Genomic DNA, 22,040 nt, shown 5'->3' on the forward strand with positions numbered 1-22,040 from the left:
GCCTTAACAATGGTAACAGATCCAGATTGCAATTATGACATTTACTCAACCCCTAAAGAGAACAACTTAATACAGACATGAAAATATTTGGCAAGTGGCTGAGTTAACACTGTCATAACTCAACTTTGCAATTTCCTAAATTTCAGTATCTGATATTTACCATCTAAATATATCATCAAACTCTTTAAAAAAAAGTTATTTTAAGTTCTTAAATGCTTGGTAGAATTCCTACAAAATGTGACAATAGATGACTCTGATACAAAGGGATTTCTGATTTTGTTTCTTTGTTTTGTTTTATGTTGTTTGAGGGTGGGGATTATTTTTGTTTGTTTTCCACGTAAGATCTTTTAAAATATTTTTGCTATGACATAAACTTTCCTTTATGCCACACCAGCCCCTTAACATTTCAAATCAAGTCACCTAGTATGTAAATACCGAGATAAGGAGCATAAAAGTGGTTTCCTACATGGTTGACCTTGAGGGCTGACCTCAAGCTGATGTCATGGTCTGGATGGGGAGACGATGCTGCCACAAGTCAAACAACTAAGAAATGAGTCAGAACACCACAGAGTAAAAAGTGAGATAGAGCTGACAAACACAAAGGAATTAAAAAACTATTGTGTGGTAGGTATTGATTAGGTTCATCCTGGCTGGAAGGTGTAGACCCTTCACCCATCTTAGATTACCAAATTCAACAATGGTCTTCTCAAGTCTCACTCCTTCACTTGACCCATCCTGGTCACAGGAGCTTGGGATTGTGTCTCTCTTCTCTGAAGAGGTGGCCCTAACACCCACTGTCCCCAGGGCTTCCTCAGACCTAGATCACACTCCCTGACATGTCATTCCCTTACTGGCCGTTAATAAGGTTCTGAAGACTCAGGGCCAGGTTTATGTATCTTTGACTGTCCTTGAAGCCCAGTGCTGGTATGTCATATGGATGCTCAGTAATGTTTTAAATAAACAGAAAGAAAGAAAAACTTTGCAGGGAAGGTGAGACTTGAGTTGAAATTAGAAGATAGATGCAGCACATTTTAAGTGTGTTAGAATAAAAAAAAAAAATCCTGGGCTTCCCTGGTGGCACAGTGGTTAGGAATCCACCTGCCAATGCAGGGCACACGGGTTCGAGCCCCGGTCTGGGGAGATCCCACATGCCGCAGAGCAACTAGGCCCGTGAGCCACAACTACTGAGCCTGCGTGTGTGGAGCCTGTGCTCCACAACAAGAGAGGCCGCGATAGTGAGAGGCCCGCGCACTGAGATGAAGAGTGGCCCCCGCTCGCCGCAACTGGAGAAAGCCCTCGCACAGAAACGAAGACCCAACACAGCCAAAAATAAATAAATAAATAAATAAATTTATTAAAAAAAAAAAAAATCCACATTCACTAAGTGGTCAGGCTCCTTGCTAATGACTGAAGTTGAAAGAAAGGAGACAGAGCTAGTAACCTAACAGAGCAGTTCAGACCTGCACTCACTCTACCCCTTACCACTGTGGGACAGGGAGTAGGTAAGTTATTTGAACCTCTCTGAGCCCCAGCTTCCACACCTGCAAAACAGGGACAATGGTAATAGAAATATCTGTATAACAGGGTGGCTTGAGGATAAAATTTGTTAATGTAGATAAAGCACACAAGCGTTGCCTTTATTGCCAACGAGCATTTGGACATAGTCTAACTTCCACCTAACTATTTTATCTTGTCTTATGCCTTTTCCCCTTGTCACCCTCTCCTCCAGCCACACTGTACTTCTTTCTGCTACACCTTTGCTGTTGTTCTGCCAGGTCCACTCATCTTCCAGCCATTTGCATGGTAGCTCCTTCTCCTTAATCTTTCCCTGACTACAATGTCTAAAATGGTCCCCTCCCCACAGTCACTCTCTATCTCATTTCACTTTTTATTTTTTTCATAGTTCTCATTGCTGTGTAAGAGCATCTCATCTGTTGATTTATTTGTTGGTTGACTGTTTCTTCCCACCAGAATATAAACAGCATGAGGGCAGGCACTTCACCTATCACATTAGATGCTTGGGAGCACCTGATCTACAAAGACACTCACTAATATTTTGGGAATGAGCAAATGAATGACTGAATGAACCATGCTCTGTCTAAAGTTCATTATCATTCACAATATCAACCAGGGTAAGTAGTGGTAGTCAACATAAATGAAAATCGTGAAAAGAGAGTGCAAAATCCCAACTTACCCCTGTTTCTATTTCTCTGTAAAATATGAAAATATGAAGAATCAACATTAAGTAAATAACAATAAATGTTAGAGCAAAAGGGCAATACTTAAGGTTATATGAAAGCAAAGTATTCAGTCAGGATGAGGTTTATAAGCTTAAGTTCACCACAACAAGGTAGAATGAAAACTGGAACAGTCTTTTATGCAGGAACAGAAATTGAGTCAATGCTGAAGCAAGTTTACCTGTAAATCTTAAATTAATTTTAGCGACAGGAAAAGCCAAATGAATACTTTATAAGGTAGCCTGGTCTTAGTGGGTGTTTCTATGTTTTTGAGTTTTGTATCTTTTTGAATTATAGTCTTGTCTGGATATATGCCCAGGAGTGAGATTGCTGGATCATATGGTAGCTTTTTTTTTAGTTTTTTAAGGAACCTCCATACTGTTCTCCATAGTGGCTGCACCAATTTACATTCCCACCAACAGTGTAGGAGGGTTCCCTTTTCTCCACATCCTCTCCAGCATTTGTTATTTGTAGACTTTTTAAAGGATGGCCATTCTGAATGGTTTGAGGTGGTACCTAATTGGAGTTTTGATTTGCATTTCTCTAATAATTAGCGATGTTGAACATCTTTTCATGTGCCTGTTGGCAATCTGTATGTCTTCTTTGGAGAAATGTCTATCTAGGTCTTCTGCCCATTTTTCGATTGGGTTGTTTGTTTTTTTGTTATTGAGTTGTATGAGCTGTTTGTATATTTTGGAAATTAAGCCCTTGTTGGTCTCATTATTTGCAAACATTTTTTCCCAGTTCATAGGTTGTCTTTTGTTTATGGTTTCCTTGTTTTTGAGTTCTGAATTGGTAGCTCACTGAGAAACACAAAAAAGGAGGTTCGTAGTTTTTGTCCAATTATGGAAAACTTCACCCTCACACAAGGTCTCCGACCCAGCATTTCCAATCACCACAGCTTCCTGTGGCTTAATAAATGCAGTATTCTGCTTGGCAGCAGGGTACCTTTGGGCTACCTTTACACTCGGTGCTCAGAGATGATGCCAAGCAAGGCCTAAGAGGAGGTGAGAGGGCTGGAATCCAGAGCTTTCAACCTCACTGTAAGCCTGGTTTGACCATTATCAGATCCCATGATAGGTAACTCGCATCATAACTAAATGCAAACGAATGCGCTAAAATGCCTTTGATGTTAAAGTGTACTTAGGTTATGTCACAGATATCACACTCTGAAAAGATAATAAACAATTTAACAATGACTCAGAATTATCACCTGAGCATTAGGGAGGAAATAGAAGGGCAAGGAAACATGTAAATAACCATCATTTATTTTGTGAGGCTGCTCCAATTTCAAAGGTATTTGATTCCAGGATAGAAAAATAGTGTGGATCTGTTCCTAAAATAATGACAAAGTTCTCAGATTTACTGGGAAGCTTCATCTTATATAAATGTGAACTTCTGAAGTCCTATTTTATTAACTAACTGGAAAAAAATTAGATCTAAGGGTCTCTGAAATTCCTATCTGCCCCAGTACTAAATTTTGCCTTTACTACCTCAAGATAAATGTTTATCTGCTCTATTTCTAATATAACCTTCCCCAGTTAGTGAAAATGAATATGATTTGGTACAGCTGACTCTGCCGTAGTCATCTGAAGCAACCATGTAACTCTTAATATTTTGCTTTTAAAATTCTTTGTATAGAAGGTAAATAAATAAGTGAACCAATTATTTATCGGGCGCTCTCTATATGCCAGAGTGGTGTTATCGCATTTGATTAAAACATCCTCTATAAAATGCATACTTCCATTTTACCGATGAGGAAACTGAGGTTCAGAGAAGTTAAAAGTCATGGCATTATTTTGGCTCTCAGAATGCATGAAATAAAACCCCTTTGAGGGGCTTCCCTGGTGGCACAGTGGTTGAGGGTCTGCCTGCTGATGCGGGGGACACGGGTTCGAGCCCTGGTCTGGGAGGATCCCGCGGGCCGCGGAGCAGCTGGGCCCGTGGGCCACAATTGCTGAGCCTGCACGTCTGGAGCCTGTGCTCCGCAGCAAGGGAGGCCACGATAGTGAAAGGCCCGCGCACCGCGATGAGGAGTGGCCCTCACTTGTCACAACTGGAGAAAGCCCTCACTTTCTCCAACACAGCCAAAAATAAATAAATAAACAAATAAATTAATTAAAAAAAAAAAACTCCTTTGATACTAAGTCCTAAGCTTCTTATCCACACCAGTTTTCAAATGTCTGATAGTAGGAATTTTAGTGTTTTGTGTCCTAGTAGTGTGGCTGGCATTCAGAAGTCTAGGAAGCCATTGTGATGTTCAGTAACACATACTTTTCACTGTGGAATTTATGTTTATTTCCATTGCCATTATTCTAAACTCCACCTTCACCCCAGCTGTGGCTGCAACTTGAAATCTCCTTCTGCTTCTCTCGCATGGTGGTGACCCAGGTCGTTGAACAGATAAATCATTAGATGAGGAAGGGAAGCAAGTCCCAAATGGAATGCATGGGATTGAGGTCAGTAACTATGTGTGGCTCTGGTTTGCGACTGAGATTCTAATGCGTTTCAATTCAGCTTCTAATGGATTTCTATTCTACATCTACCCTCTAAATCAAAAATGTCCTTTGCCAAGTAACAATTGCACTTTACCTTCAGTTCCTCCTGCAAAATGGAAATAGTATTGATTTGTAAAATACTGTGAAATCTCAAGGCAACCAAACACCTTGGAACTACTATGAACGCTCATATATCTAGGATGTTGACAGAAACCACACTGCTAATTTTTTTTTTTAATCCAGTTACCTACCATTAATTCAAGTTTCTTGAAATGGTCCCTAACTATTACTTCTTCTATTAAGACTCAGTCTGCAACCTGAAGAACAGAACTATAGACGTCCCTTTGAAAAACAATATATATGTAAAATTTAAGACTAGAAAGAGCAAAGAAGGCAAAAAGAATGAGACTAGCTAAGTAAATAAACATGTCGACCATTACAAAATGGATGGCCAAAAAGAATCACTAGAATCCTGAAAATAGACTGTAAGGTAAAATAAAAGCACTTCTCTTATATTTAAGTATTGAAAATAAAGCATTACTGATTAGAACAAACAGGATAAAGTTTAGCAGTAATAACTTGTGACCAGCTTTCCTACTCTTAAGACTTCAGCATGAAAACTAAATACGGAACTTCAGTTTCTGGTCAAGAAGCAGGGACTGGATTTATCCTCATGCCTTAAACAACTCAGACATTGAAGGACACGTAGCACAGGACAGTGATCCCTGAGAGAAGGGAAATGAATGAGGTGAGCCTTATGATGGCATCAACCTGCTGCCTGGGAGGTAATTTCCAGACCAAAGCTCAGGGAAGTGGAACAAAACAGAGTCCAAAGGATGTACTGTTTTGAAGATAGAGAGATCAGTCTTAGGGGAGGCCAAGACACCTAGAATTCCTGGGGCAGCGTATCAGTGGCAGATCTTCAGATCTGGGGAGGGGTCTTTGGCTGCTTCCTGATCCACCCACGCATGAAAGGAAACTGTCTTAAGTCAGGGAAAGCACCACAAGTAAAGAGTGGCCTGAACAGAGAAATAGTATGTATCTGTGCTTTGAGACCTACTTACTAAACTGACATGAGACCATTCCCCAATTACAACTGGAGACCTCACCACTTAATCCATCATCACATGACTCAGATCAATGTCAAACAGGTACACTGAGTCCAGGCACAACAAGTCCAGGCACCCCACAGGATATCTTCTGCCTGGTCCAAGACTCTTATACATTCTAGAAGACTGGACCTGTAGCAGGGGAGAGGAGAAAGGAGCTCTCATACCCATAGGGGCCAGACATGAGCACACTGGTTCTCCTAGAGCCGAGTGGACACACCATTACCCGATGCATGACGTGGAGCCAAAGTAAGGAAACTTAGTAACTACAGCTATTGTTAGTTTTCCAAAGGTGAGAATTATTTGCCCTTTTCATAGCCTCAGCTTTTTAGCTCCTGCTGGAGTATCTTGGATTATTTCTGATCTTGACTTTGCATGGTCCCATAGCAACCATCACAAGCCCTGGTTCAAGGTATCTGTCTGGACTCAGATTATCTTCTGAAAAGAAAATTCCCTAAACCCAAACTTACCAAATCAACCCTTGTAAACATGTCTAAAATAGAGCAGAATGAGGGTTTAAACAGAAATAAAATAATTTTTACTACATTTGACCTATTTCATGGTGTCTCAAATTGAATGTCTTCGAGTTTCAAGGGGATTATGGATATGGAAGATAAAAACAGGGCTTACCCCATTTGCAGAATCTTTTTTGTCTCTCTCTGTCAAAACATAAGCCCTGCCATCATTTCTTCCTAGTCAGTATCTGTTCCATGATCTGCTCTTTCTGTCATCTCCATTTTGTCTTCCAATCCCTATCCTTGATCATACGTTCTCACTGCATTCTCTTTCTGCTTCTCAAGGTCCTTCTCTCTCCTCATTCCCACCCAACTCTAAGATATATCAGAGTATATCACACTGATATACTCACTGAATGTGCTCATAAAAACAACCCACCCTAGCACACTGGTTGAGAGCAGGTGGTCTAAGATGCACTTGACCATTAATCTGGATCCATGCACTTGAATTCAAATTCTGGCTCTGCCACTAACTAACCAGCGGCATGACCTTTTGCAAGTTACTTAACCTCTCTGTATCTCAGTTGCTTGTAAAAAGAGAACATTAATAGTATATTCTATGCCTTGTAGAGTTGCTGTGAGGATTAATGGGATAATGCTTCTAAAGCTGTTGAGACAGTGCCAGGCATGTGGTGGGCTCTCAATTTTTTAAAATGTAATTATTATTAATTAATAATAATGTCATCTTTTACTTAGGGTTTTGCTTGGTGAGCCATCAAGCTCATAAATGAAAGGGAATTCTAGAACTTTATTTTTTCCAGAAAGGAAGAAAAGGGACAGAGTAGACTCAAGGCTTAAGAATTAAAAGGGAGGAAGAAATCCCACGGAGATGCTAGGATATAAAAAGTATACAGAAGGAAAGTTCTGTGTCTTCTTTTGTTCTTTCCCTCCTCCCTCCTCAGAAACTCATAGAAAGAAAGCTTTAGCATCTTCATGTCCTCAGGTCAGAATATAGCCTCACTTCTGGATGAGCAATGCTGTGTTCAGACTTACTGTTGACCAAAATTCAATAGAACCTTTTAAGCCATGTCATAATGCAGTAAAACATCAGAAGTAGGGAAAAAAATCATGCAACTTATTTTTTAACAGACTGTGGAAACTGTGAAAAAGCTTGTCACACTGAGGAAGAAATAGACTTCACTTACCTGCAGGAGGCTAGTTCGTTGATTAAGGCTTGTCCCTCTTGCAAAGCATCAGCTGTGCAGTCTTTAATTTCTCTGTGTAATTCCTCATGCCTCGCTGCCAAGACAGGCAGACTTAAACCTTCTGATTTAAGGAGCTTAAGGTAAGCTTCAACTCTTCCAAGTACATCAAATGCCTGCCAAAGAAAACATACTTTCATTTTCTGCTCATCTAGTTTAAAGTCTACATCAATGTGCACACAAAATACTAGAGATTAAACCAGCCTGTTCAATTTATTGGTTTGATCATAACCCAAAACAACAATCTGAGTCTTAGAAAATAGCTGTAGAGCTTTAAGGCTCCATTTAGGGAAACTGATCGTAGTTTAGTTCAGCACAGATAAATGTCAACCCCATAAAATTACCAAAATAGTTTACATTGAGAATGTACCTATACAACACAGTTATAACTATATAAAATTTGGAGAGCCAGATTTATTTTTTGCATATTCTGTACTGGATACAACTAATGGATGAGATGTTTTAAAAATATTATGCAGACTTTCATAACCTGAATATCTCTGTAATATTCCTTAAAAAAATTCCCAATAAATTGCACTTTGAACCTGAAACACCATGGGGAAGTATTCAAAAAATGTTGGGGCTTTTGTCCCTTGCCTTTCTGAGTAAAAGATCTTCTGCTTGCTCCATCCAAGGCATCTGTCTGTCTATAGAGAAGATTGGAATTTGGTTCTGAAACAGTGCAAAGACTAAGACCAACGTAATGTTTAGCTTCTGACATGTAAAACAGGATTATGCAGGAAAAAACATCACCTTGCAAACCAAGATACTGTCTTGAGAGAAGATTTTTGAAATTCTTTATTTTCTTCCTTTATTAGCAGAGGTATGGGGGATTAAGCTTATAGAATTAACATAGAGTAGAGAGGAGCTATCCTTTTGGCCATTAAGGCCTAGTTGGCATTAAGAAAGGGGAATATATGATATAAAAGCAGTAAAAGAGGACTGTGGCAATATGAGGAAAAAAGAGATCAGAGTGCCATGGTCTTCATAGGTCACCTGATAGCCCATCTGTGAACTTGGGCCTGGAGAGCAGGAGATGAGTTAGGTAAGTTAAAGAGAAAGTGAACAGCAAGGGAGCTCTTGCCACGTTGCCCTCTGGCTGTACTGGAAGAAGCCACCTTATAGGGTGTTCCACACCACTCTGAAGAACAGTCCTATCCCAGGAAGCTTGACTGGGCCACAGTCAGCAGGGGCCTGAAGCCTAGCCTTTCTGGGTTGTTACAGTGGAAGCCAGTGAGCTCAGCAGGGGGCCACCAGGTGAACTAGGAAGACCCCACAATGAGAGCAATGGTCTCGTGAGTCGACTACCACTGAGACCTGAGAGACCAGAGAGGGGAGCAAGGCTGGGTTGATGCTGAGGGAACACAGTTTAAGCCAAATGTAGAGGTTACAGCCGTGGACCTGTGTAACAGCACCCATACCTCTGCACCTGGCCACCTTTGAAGGGAGTGAGTTGTTTTTTTTTTTTTAATTTATTGAAGTATAGTTGATTTACAATGTTGTGTCAATTTCTGCTGTTCAGCAAAGTGATTCAGTTTTATATATATATATGGTTTATCACAGGATATTGAATATAGTTCCCTGTGTATATAGTAAGAACATGTTTATCCATGCTATATACAGTAGTTTGCATCTGCTAATCCCAAACTGCCAATCCTTCCCTCCTCCACCTCCCTTGCCCCTTGGTAACCACAAGTCTATTCTCTATGTCTTTGAGTCTGTTTCTGTCTCATAGATAAGTTCATTTGTGTCATATTTTAGATTCCACATATAAGTGATATCATATGATATTTGTCTTTCTCTTTCTTACTTACTTCACTTAGTATGATAATCTCTAGGTCTATCCACATTGTTGTAAATGGCATTATTTCATTCTTTTTTATGGCTGAGTAATATTCCATTGTATATATGTGCCACATCTTCTTTATGAATTCATCTGTCAATGGACATTTAGGTTGTTTCCATGTCTTGGCTATTGTAAATAGTGCTGCTATGAACATTGGGGTGCAAAATCTTTTCAAATTATAGTTTTGTCTGGATATATGCCCAGGAGTGAGATTGCTGCATCATATAGCAACTCTATTTTTAGTTTTGTAAGGAACCTCCATACTGTTCTCCATAGTGGCTGTACCAATTTACATTCCCACCAACATTAGGAGGGTTCCCTTTTCTCCACACCAAAGGGAGTGAGTTTTAATGGCAGAATTGGAACTGGACAAAATTTGAATTTACAAATGAAATCTTTCAGATACTGTCATATGACTTATATGTTGATATTCTGTTTTCCCACCAATGTCCTCATGTCTTCTGAATCTGCATTTACTGAGAGTGTATAAAGCAAATTCATTCCCATTTATTTAGTAGATGATAGGAAGTAATACAAATAATCACTACAGTTTAATGAGAACTATGTGCTTCTTCTCTATTTCATGTTTCACAATTACTTCTCATTTCATCAACAAATATTTCTGATCGTCTGCTGAGTTCCAGGCATATTGTCCTTAAGAGCCATGGGAGGGAGCAAGAAATTATCCCCTTTATATGACTGAGGAAACTGTGTCTCAGAGAAGTTAAATAAATTTCACGAAGTCATACTTGTGCTAAGGGACAAATTTGGTATTTATACTCAATCTGTCTGGCCCCGAGGGCTCTGCTCTTAAATCCTGGGCTCTGGTGCCATGTAGCAAAGGATTTCTATGGCAGGCTTATGAGAGAGGGGCATTTCCAAGAAGACTGTTAATCTTAGGTGGAAAAGGTAGGATTTAAAAACTTACTTTTTGTAAATAGTGTCTACTTTTCCTTCTTACAGGTGAGAAAGGATACAGAGAAAGATTGAGCTATTTCTCTTATGTTTATAGGACTGTAAAAGAAAGATAGCTTTATTAAAGAAACTTTGAACCTGAAGAACTCTTCCTTATCTGATCCTTTTTCTTTCCTGCAGCTGGCAACAGAGCCAAATGTCTCAAGATGCTGATGTTAGAAAAGATGATTTGAATTGCTTCCTGGATCTTTCCATAACACACTGAAACACCACTAGGCAATAACCACTGTTTCTGGAATTTTGTTTTATATTTTTAATTTTATTGCTTATTTTGAATAAATTGGAGTCCCTTGTTAATCAAGGGTTAGTTTTTTTTTGTTTTTTTTTTTGTTTTTTTTTAAATTATTTATTTATTTATTTATGGCTGTGTTGGGTCTTCGTTTCTGTGCGAGGGCTTTCTCTAGTTGCGGCGAGCAGGGGCCACTCTTCATCGCGGTGCGCGGGCCTCTCACTGTCGCGGCCTCTCCCGTTGCGGAGCACAGGCTCCAGACGCGCAGGCTCAGTAGTTGTGGCTCACGGGCGTAGTTGCCCCGCGGCATGTGGGATCTTCCCAGACCAGGGCTCGAACCCATGTGCCCTGCATTGGCAGGCAGACGCTCAACCACTGCGCCACCAGGGAAGCCCAAGGGTTACTTTTAAAGTCAGTGCCTAAAGCAAAAATCTGGTATAGTCAAAATAATCATGAACTCCCTTAAATCATGTTTAAAGTTTAATATATGTTTATAGTAATACATACTCACACTTAGGACTGAGAGCCACCGAGCTAGGATAAAGGAAGAAATAAGGAGAAATCTATACTTAGATGTCAGGACATTCACTTCATTCTTTCTTTAAGATATTTCTCAAGTTCTTACTGTGAATGGGGAAAGGATACAGACTTCAAAAGTGCTTTTTCTTGCCTGTAAGTTTAAGTCCATTCTATCTTAATATTAAGCCATTATAACCTTACTAAATATCATGTTTATTGTTGAGAAATAAAGAAGGAAAACATATGAAAATAACAAGGGCACGATGGTGGAAATGTAGTAAGTACTCAGAAAATATTTGCTGGTTCTTACTCTAAATGTTGATTGATCAGACACATCTTTGAAAAATCACTGAGAAGAGCACGGCCACCTGCTGCCTGTCACTCATCCTACGTGGCTTTTTCTCCTCGTGTCCCCACTGAACAGCTGCTACTCTCAGATCCTTGGCCACTGGTCTCATCTTCATAGGAGTTAGATTCTAAAGCCACTTGTACATTAAACGCATGTGTGATGTGACTCCACCCTATTGAAGGTTATCATAAAAGTATCATTTCCTAATGGCACGGAAATAAATTGAAGAGCTAAACATTCACTAGAAGGAGGAGGTGGTAGATCAAGGACCAGTATAACCCATAACTTACAATTAAAATAGCCAGATTTTCTTCCAGAGCTTTTTCTCAGAAAGATCAAAGTGTCAGGAAAGTATTTATGAATTGCTCTATGTATCACACTTAATAGAACTATAGCAGTAGAAAGGAGGTGAGTGATTTCTTTCCTTCATTGGCTCAACGAATATATTTACAAAGATCTACTATAGGTAAGATGGGCTGGATGCTGTAAGAGAGCTTATTCTTTACCCTTTTTTTAATCCTAACTTAACCCTAATGGGAATAATCTACAGACATAGATATAGTTAAATTTCTTAATTTTAAGAAGAGACCTCTTTCAAGATTATACTGTCTGCGATTGTCTGAATCATATGCAAAGCTCGTTTCTCTTATTCCCACATAGAAAATGATCTAAGTATCATTGTTCTCACTTAATCTACCCCCAGAATAGAATTGAGTGCTTGTGTATTTACCAGATCCGTAAGGAACCTGATATACTGGATCCAGTCTGGAAAGAATCTCTTTGTTGCACACATGGTACAGAACAGGTTATTTCCAGCAAGAACACTGTGACCTCCACATAAACGCCTTTGGAATTAATATTTTACATTTAGGTTTTATTTCCTTCACATCCCCTTTTTCTTCAAACCTTGTGTGAAGGTCAAATAGAGGTTTTATGAGTGGACTGGAATAAACAGGGATATAGGTACAAGGATAATATTTTCTCCCTCTGGGTTCTAGCTCTTCTTGACTATTTTATATGGCACCACTCAGTTCTCAAGCAGACAAGGAGGAGACAAATCAGCTCTTTTGGCCCTGGTTTGGGAAAGAGTAAGGAGTTGCTTAGGTTTTGTGTTCTAAGATACTAATAAATATCTTTCCTTTTTCCCTTGTTAAGCACAGGATCCCAAACAGGCTGCACCAAATCAAACAGAGATGATATCAAGACTTGGCACATTTGATTCCTTTAAAAATATCTATGAGGGCTTCCCTGGTGGCGCAGTAGTTGAGAATCTGCCTGCCAATGCAGGGGACACGGGTTCGAGCCCTGGTCTGGGAGGATCCCACATGCCGCGGAGCAACTGGGCCCGTGAGCCACAGCTACTGAGCCTGCGCGTCTGGAGCCTGTGCTCCGCAACAAGAGAGGCCGCGATAGTGAAGAGGCCCGCGCACCGCGATGAAGAGTGGCCCCCGCTTGCCGCAACTAGAGAAAGCCCTCACGCAGAAACAAAGACCCAACACAGCCAAAAATAAATATAAAAATAAATAAATAAATAAGACCTGGTGCAACCAAATAAAAAAAAAAATATCTATGAGATTAATACGTTTAGCAGGAACCATGAATCATGCAGCATAATTCTTATATCGTGCTATTTCACAAAGATGTTTAATAAGTAATATTGTTTACTTCTTGACTAATTTGAAGAGAAACAACATTAAAAGAAAGAAGACAAAAACCACTGTAGAACCCTGAACATTTCCTTTCATGAATCCCAAGGCTGGAGAATGAGTTTGGTCAGAACCTTTATAATTAGCAAGGATGCAAAACTTAACTCAGCTTCTAATTCGAGCACTGAACTCCACTATCTGCAGAGATTCAATTTTCCTCTGAGTTCAGTTTTTTAAAAGACCAAAAGCTTCAGTGTCCTTTCCTAAACATTACCTGAGATAACTTCTGGTGGCTCCCAGTTTGGCAAGCTGATTCCTAATTCAGGTCCTGTCCAAGCTTTCAAATGCCATGAAGACGGGGGCAACAGGGTGATGTAATTTTCATCTCCTGATAACTTGCTGCCTCCTACTACTGCTCTGGCTTATTCCTTGCCTCTTCAAAGTTGTTGCTTCTGGGCCCCAGAACTCCCTCCATGTTACAAGTGTTACAAGGTTGATCAGTGACGTTACTGAGAGGTGTTTAAAATCACAGGCACCTGAAGCAGGGTTCTACCTCACAATTTGAAAAGCTAAAAAAAACACTGGACCAGAAGGCATTTGGGATTGAAAGTGGAGTGTATCTGAAGCCTCTGATTAACAAGGAATTGGAGGAACTTTATATATTGACCATTTCTTACTTTTTATGAGATGAGTCCATCTTAGAGATATATAAACTAGACCCATAGGTAGAACTTTAGTCAGCTAGTCACTTTATAATTTCTGGTTTTCTTTTATCGAAATTGACCTAAATGGTTTTAGGATGATCTTGGGAATATTAACATGGAATATGTCCATTTGCAATGTGCAAAGCACTTTTTTTTCATTTATTCAACAAATGTTTATTGAAATCTGTGGAGCAGGTGTGAAAATGAACAAAAGCATTGAGGTCATGTTAGAGTGGCGACTGCAGTATTAAATGCATATATAATGACAAATAATGGCTAGCACATAGGAGTGCTTGGTCATTCCATGCACTAGTCATGTATTAACTCATTTAGATAAAGCAAGGACTCTGTGAGGCACATATAATTGTTATTTCTATTTTACAGATTAGAAAGCCAGATGCACAGGAAAGTTAAGTAACTGCCCAAGGTCACAGAGCTAATAAATGTCTGAGACCAGATTCATACCTAGGCAGCCTGGCTCCAAAATCCATTATATTACGTTACAAAAGTGTCATCCTAGCAAATGTTTCTATATATTCACTTAATACTCCACAATTCCATTTATTTATTTACACTCCAATTCTCCCCTGCAAAGATTCTGTACATTTATCACTGATTTTAAGAACTTTCATCACTTTCATTACTGAATGTTCCCCGAAGTAGAATTGTTAGACCATTTTATTTATTTTTATTTTTATTTTTTTTCCTGTTGGGTGATACAGTTGATTGAAAGGCAAACTCGCTTTCTCCAGGAGTTCACTTACATGGAGGTAGCTGCCTAAGAATATCTCTTCCCCATGACAAACCAAGGCAATCAAACCATACCCAAAAGCAGAAACCCAACAGAATAAGGCTATTGGCATTGTCAGATGACACTCAGAAGCAGGTAAAAAAATTATAAAGCTATATGATGATTGTCTCTTCAGCACTGCATTTGGCCACATACTTGTTTATTAAATATTTTTTTTCTTTTTAAACTAGCTAAAGAAAATACTCTCGAGTAGGGTTAGTTCTTAAAGCAACACACAGAAAAAAATACGTATGTGGGGCTTCCCTGGTGGCGCAGTGGTTGAGAATCTGCCTGCTAATGCAGGGGACACGGGTTCGCGCCCTGGTCTGGGAAGATCCCACATCCCGCGGAGCAACTGGGCCCGTGAGCCACAACTACTGAGCCTGCGCGTCTGGAGCCTGTGTTCCTCAACAAGCAAGGCCGCGATAGTGAAGAGGCCCGCGCACTGCGATGAAGAGTGGCCCCCGCTTGCCGCAACTAGAGAAAGCCCTCGCACAGAAACGAAGACCCAACACAGCCAAAAATAAATATTAAAATAAATAAATAAGAATACAACTCTTGCCAAAAACTGTCCTTTTAAAAAAAAAAAAAAAAGTATGTGTATATAGTAAAATCAAAGAATGCCAGCACGTCAGAGCTGGCGAGGACCTTGAGCCCTGGTCCTCATCCGTGTCGTCTGCCGCTCTGAGCACAGGTCTCTCAAGGTCACCCCGTCAAGGTGTTAGACCATTTTAGAAAAGAGTAAACTCAAGCTCAAAATGTAAATTGATTCGTCACATAGCCAATCATTTATTCATTCATTCAACAAAATGTTTTGAACACTAGGTGTCATACAAAGATGATTAAGACAATCTCTCTCTAAGGAGCACAGAGAAATACTAGGGGAATAATAAGAAATAAGCAATTAATGCTGCCTGAAGACCTCTCAGAGGAGGTGATACGGGTGATGACAAGTCTCTTTCTACAGCACTACCCTCCTTCTCAGATATGACACAGAGATTGAACTTGAAATTTGTGTTCCTGTGTATTAAAGTAATTAAGCTCTTCTCTTTCAAAATGATCTAATCCCAACTACCTTGGATCAATATAATCTCTTATGAACAGTATAATGTAGTTAGTTGGCCTTGAAACTCCACAGTTTCTAATATTCCACTGCTTTAACTCATTCAAATAATTATTCAGCATCTACTACCTGGAAGACACTCTTCTAGGTGTTCTGGTGAACACAAAGTAAAATTGACGTGTTATTTACCGTGAAGGAATTTTAATTTAGCAAAGGGAAGTAAATCTACCCAGAAATATCTGTAATACAAGGAAGAATATATTTACTGCCAATGGAGGGGAGCAACAGTATGAAATTATGCACAGAAGGGAAACCAATTAATACATTCATACCTTAGAATTCAGTTGATAGCTTTATTGTGAAAGATATTCATGAGTGAGTGACAACAAAACTGAGTGTCTTGATGATAAGACTATTAAATGTAGACTGAGTTGTGGGCTTTCATGAGAAATGTAAGATGTTAAAGGTATTCCTTGATTTTGATATTTTTTCTATCTTAGATAGATATTTAATAATTGTATGTTAATACTTTAGCCATCTTTATCAAATGTTTACTGTGGTTTAAATAGCCTGCCCCTCGAAGTGAGAGCGTGGCATTGACATATATACATTACCAAATGTAAAACAGATAGCTAGTGGGAAGCAGCTGCATAGCATAGGGAGATCAGCTTGGTGCTTTGTGACCACCTAGAGGGGCAGGATAGGGAGCGTGGGAGGGAGACGCAAGAGGGAGGAGATATGGGGATATATGTACACATATAGCTGATTCACTTTGTTATACAGCAGAAACTAACACAACATTGTAAAGCAATTATACTCCAATAAAGATGTTAAATAAATAAATAAATAGCCTGTCCCTGAGCTCGAAAACCACGAGTTTTAAAACCATTCTCAGAGGGAGCACAGGAGTAGATTAAATTAAGATATCATCTGCGTCTACAGGAGGAGGTTTGCCTCATGATAATTTTTGCAAGACCTTAGTATCTCTGCATATTTAAGGACAGGTTTAGCATAAGATAGAAACTTCCTAGCATGCTATTCAAGACCGTTCCTGACCCCTTGCCTCTTCTACCACTTTTTGCCTCTCATCACTCCCAGCTTATAACCTACACTCCTGGCAAAATAAATTACCTGAGGTTCCCCAAACAACATTGTACCATGTAGCCTTCCCCTAATCCCTTCTTGCACAGCCTTCCAAATTTAGCTCACTGGTCCCTCCTCTAAGAGAAGCCTTGCTTGATACCTTCCCTGGGCCAGGTTAAGGATCTCTTCTGTGTTCCCTAATGCTCTAGGCTTACCCCATCATGGCTTTTCCCACAGCACACAACACTTCTGTTTCTTTGTCTCTCCTCTAAACAAGGCTGATGGGGTCTTAAAGGCAAGGATTGTATCTTTCACTGCTTTAGCTCAAGTACCCGTATGACGCATGACAACATACTAGCTGAAGGCAAATGTGGAAGAAGGGAGGGAATAAAAGCAAGTTGCTTTTCTAAGAGAAACGGAAGTTGTTCTGGAAGTGAGAAATCGGAGACAGGCTGCTTAAGAATTATGAAACTGAAAGTAATTATACTTTCCTTGATGTCTAGTGACAATTAGCTTAATTTCTTGAATTCATTTCTGTCACTTCAACAAATTCCTTCTGGATAATATTTTTTGGATCTTCTACTTGGACAGGTTTCTTCTTTCAATCTGTAGTACAACTGGACCATTTTAGTTAATTGTTTCTCACATCTTGGCTAAAATGTATCTATTTTGAAAAAGGTAGAATAGTGTGTATATAAATTTTTAAAAATGTACCAAACTCAGTGCTTAATTATTTTGTTTTTGTTTGAAACAATAATGTTGCTGTAGGCATTACTGTTTTGTATCACTGTAAATATCTTGAAAAAGCAACATCATCTTTTTAAAAGACATCAACTTTTCAGCAGTGATGGCAGAAGCAGTAGAAGCCATAAAAATTATTATATTTCAAAGTGCTTCCATTATGTTCCTCTGGCTGCCCCAACTTTTGCTTCACCTGTGCTTTCAGGCCGATCACCCAAGAACCAGATCGTGTAGTTTTGACCTCGGTCTCCCCTGCTTGCTTTCCCCAATGAAATCATATGGCTGGGAATAGAAAGCATGGGAATGAAACTTCGTGACCCATCAGTCATGTTTTACAGCTTTAGGTTCAATCATCGTTGTCATATAAATACAGGCTCACACTGTTCTGCTCTTGAAATATATTATATATATTTATCTCTGATTCAAACCACATTCCCTAAACAATGATAAATAGATTTTGGGTGATCAATACATATTAACCAGAGCTTCTTTTTTGTGAACGTGCTAGAAATATAATAAATGAGATCATCTATAATCATGAAAGATGAAAATTTGAGGGGATCAAGATGAGTTACGATAACAGGTGTTATGTTTGCATTTCATGCATGTCCTCATAACTCTTAGCAACATCTGGTAACCAGAGAAACTCTTCTCCAATCAGCTATCATCCAGTGTTGACAATCAACCTGTACTTGTATTTGTGGCTAAGTGATTTAGCAAATAGGTTCATCGAATGCAGCAGATAACTCTAAAATGAAAAGGGAGTATCTCGGGTTCTTTGAGTTACATGGCTCAATCTCCACTTGAATCTGGTTTATGAAAAGCATCAGCAACATTCAGTAAAGTTTCAGATACAAAATTAACATAGATAAATCTGTTGCTTTTCTATACACTAATAATGAACTATCAGAAAGAGAAAGCAAGAAAACAATCTCATTTAAAATCACATCAAAAAGAATAAAATACCTCGGAATAAACTTAACCAAGGAGGTGAAAGACCTATACTCTGAAAACTATGAAACACTGATAAAGGAAATTGAAGATGTTACAAAGAAATGGAAAGACATTCTATTTGCTCGGATTGGAGGAATTAATATTATTAAAATGTCTATACTACCCAAAGCAATCTACAGATTTAATGCAATCAATACTCACGACATTTTTCATAGAACTAGAACAAATAATCCTAAAATTTATATGAAACCACAAAAGACCCTGACTTGCCAAAGCAATCTTGAGAAAAAAGAACAAAGCTGGAAATATCATGCTCCCTGACTTCGGACTACATGTTACAAAGCTGCGTAATCAAAACAGCATGATACTAGCACAAGAACAGATACATAGATCAATGGAACAGAATAGAGAGCCCAGAAATAAACCCACACACTCATGGTCAATTAATCTACAACAATGGAGGCAAGAATATACAGTGGATAAAAGACAGTCTCTTTAATAAGTGGTGCTGGGGAAACTAAAGAGCTACACGCAAAAGAATGAGATTAGAACATTTCCTCACACCATATACAAAAACAAAATCAAAATGGATTCAAGACCTAAATGTATGACCTGAAACCATAAAACTCCTGGAAGAGAACATAGGTAGAACACTCTTTGACATAAATCATAGCAATATTTTTTTGGATCTGTCTCCAAAGGCAAAGGAAACAAAAGCAAAAATAAACAAATTAGGACCTAATTAAACTTAAAAACTTTTACACAGAAAAGGAAACCATCAACAATAGAAAAAGACAACTTACTGAATGAGAGAAAATATTTGGAAATGATATGATCAATACGAGGTTAATATCCAAAATATATAAACAGCTGATATAATTCAACATCAAAATAATCTGATAATAAATGGGCAGAAGACCTGAACATACATTTTTCCAAAGAAGACATACAGATGGCCAACAGGCACATGAAAAGATGCTCAACATCACTAATCATCAGAGAAATGCAAATCAAAACTACAATGAGATATCACCTCACACCTGTTCGAATGGCCATCATCAAAAAGGCCACAAATAACAAAAGTTGGTGAGGATGTGGAGAAAAGGGAACTCTTGTGCACTGTTGGTGGGAATGTAAACTGGTGCAGCCACTATGGAAAACAGTATGGAGGTTCCTGAAAAAACTAAAAATAGAACTACCGCATGATCCAGCAGTCCCACTCCTGGGTATATATCCAAAGAAAATAAAACACTGTTTTGAAAAAATTCACACAGCCTAATGTTCATAGCAGCATTATTTACAATATCCAAGATACGGAAGCAACTTAAGTGTCCATCAACAGATGAATGGATCAAGAAGATGTGGTATGTATGTATAATGGAATACTACTCAGCCATAAAAAGAATGAAAGTCTGCCATTTACATCAATGTAGATGGACGTAGAGAGTACTATACTTAGTGAAATAAGTCAGAGAGAGACAGACAAATACTCTATGTTATCACTTATATATGGAATCTAAAATATTAAGCAAAGGAATGTATATAACAAAACAGAAGCAGACTCACAGATACAGAGAAAAAAACCAATGGTTACCAGTGGGGAGATGGAGGGGGACTGGCAAGATAGGAATATGAAATTAAGAGATACAAACTACTATGTATAAAACAGATAAGCAACAAGGATATATTGTACAGCACAGGGAAATATAGCCATTGTTTTGTAATAACTTTAAATGTAGTATAATCTACAAAAACGTTGAATCACTATGTTGTACACCTGAAAATAATATAATGTTGTAAATCAACTATACTTCAATTTTAAAAAAAGAAAAAGAAAAGCATCAGTAGCAACACTACTCCTGAGGTCCTGTGTGCTAACATCGCCACCTATTGCTCATTCCAGGTACAAACTGTCACACCTCAAGCCAAAGACTAGACATTCTCTAGGTAAGAAACAGACTCTTGAGCCTTGGGTAATCATTAATCCCTAGCAGGATTAAAAGGTAATCAATTTCACTCCTGAAACTACAGAGTAAAGGCAGTGGGCACTCTTGCCAATGTGGACAATTAGGTGATAATTATATTTTATTGAATTTCACATATTGGAATTACATTGGCTTATCGATTTTTTTGGTATGTTTTGTTCTCTGCTATATCCCCAGCATTTAGAACAGTGCCTGACACATAGTAGTTGCTCAATAAATATTTATTAAATAAATGAATCCGTAAAGCAAAAGAGTAATTATTCTCATAAATTTGCCACACTACTTATTTAGTAACTTCAATTTAAAAAATTATTGTGACTCTTTTCTAGTAAATAACAATATCCTTAGATATTGATAGAATTGGTAGAGAGAGAGGGACAGGTGACAATAAAAGGAAAGAAGGGGAAAAGAGGAGGGTTTCCAGATGATTGCAACAGAAAATACCAGAAACACATGATAAAAATCTGGATGAAAAAGAAATAAATATGATATGGAAGGCTTACTAACAGTAGTCCATTCTGCAGATGAGATTATGACATTCATTTCTTTTTATTTTAACAAAATTTTAAAAAGTTAAAGGTTATCTTAAAAATCATATGTTTTGCATTTTACTGAGCAAAAACACTCAAGCTGTTACATTCACTAATTCATATATTACCCATGGCACTAACATTTTTTCACACTGGTATTTGACACAGAAATTGAAGAATATTGATTTAGCTTTAACAAATTTGGAACAAGATGTTGTTTGCTAAAAAATGATTCCATTTATCAAGAGTGAAATTGGTTTTCGAGGTACGTTTCTTTTTTTAAAGCCCTGATGCTCTCTTTTTTTTTCACAGTGCTAACATCCCTATTTGCATGTGTGGGGCGAGTCTCCATTGCTCCTACCCATCTTACTGGTGTGTCAAGAATGCCTGACTCTGACCCCTCTTTATCTGGGCCATTCTCAGTGTTGGATTTGCAACCTTGAGGGTTGAAGGAACATCTTCCTCTGAGACAAAGAGCAGGCTTGCTTACTGTTTGCTATACAACAGCCAATTCCCCAAGTTTAGGATTCTTTCCCTGCAGCGGTGCCCTCATCCATTGGGGTCCATCTGCATCGCCCCCTGGGGAACTGGGACTTGGGGAACTGATGTGACATGTGACACTCTGGTTACCTCTTTTGCTTTGAGTAATAAAGTCTTTCAAAACTGAGTCAGAAGTCACATGTCTTCTGTGAGCATCCATGAACTGTGGCAAGTTAATATGTTAGCTGGAAGGTTGGGTGAAAAGTCTCAGACCCCTCACAGCTGTTGGCAGCATGGCTTCATCAAGGATGTAGACGATCACAATCAGAAAAACCCAGCGCCCTCAAGGCACAATAAAGTGAATTCTCAAAAGGAAAGTTCAGTGCTTCGGAGATAAACTGAAGATGTAAACTGAAAATACTCCTTCACTAGTGAAAACAAAACTTTCAGACTAGAAAAAAATATTTTAAGGGATTTTGAATTTATATTAATACCTTAAATCCAGTGCTTTATTATTATTTTTTTTTGATTGATTGATTGATTGATTTTTATTTTTGGCTGTGTTGGGTCTTTGTTGCTGCACGC

The 22,040-nt window shown here is 38.6% G+C and overlaps 1 protein-coding gene across 4 annotated transcripts in view; it reads right to left on the reverse strand.

Annotated features, from left to right (window-relative positions):
* The window catches only part of CCDC141 (coiled-coil domain containing 141), a 204,282-nt gene that overhangs the window by 72,295 nt on the left and 109,947 nt on the right, over positions 1–22,040 (reverse strand). For all 4 annotated transcript variants that reach the window (XM_036858604.1, XM_036858605.1, XM_036858606.1 and 1 more), the window contains one exon: positions 7,505–7,677. In XM_036858604.1, the coding sequence (XP_036714499.1) occupies positions 7,505–7,677 (173 nt within the window). The remainder of the gene's footprint in view (positions 1–7,504; positions 7,678–22,040) is intronic.

This window comes from Balaenoptera musculus, chromosome 7 (assembly GCF_009873245.2).
Source record: "Balaenoptera musculus isolate JJ_BM4_2016_0621 chromosome 7, mBalMus1.pri.v3, whole genome shotgun sequence".
Lineage (NCBI taxonomy): Eukaryota > Metazoa > Chordata > Mammalia > Artiodactyla > Balaenopteridae > Balaenoptera > Balaenoptera musculus.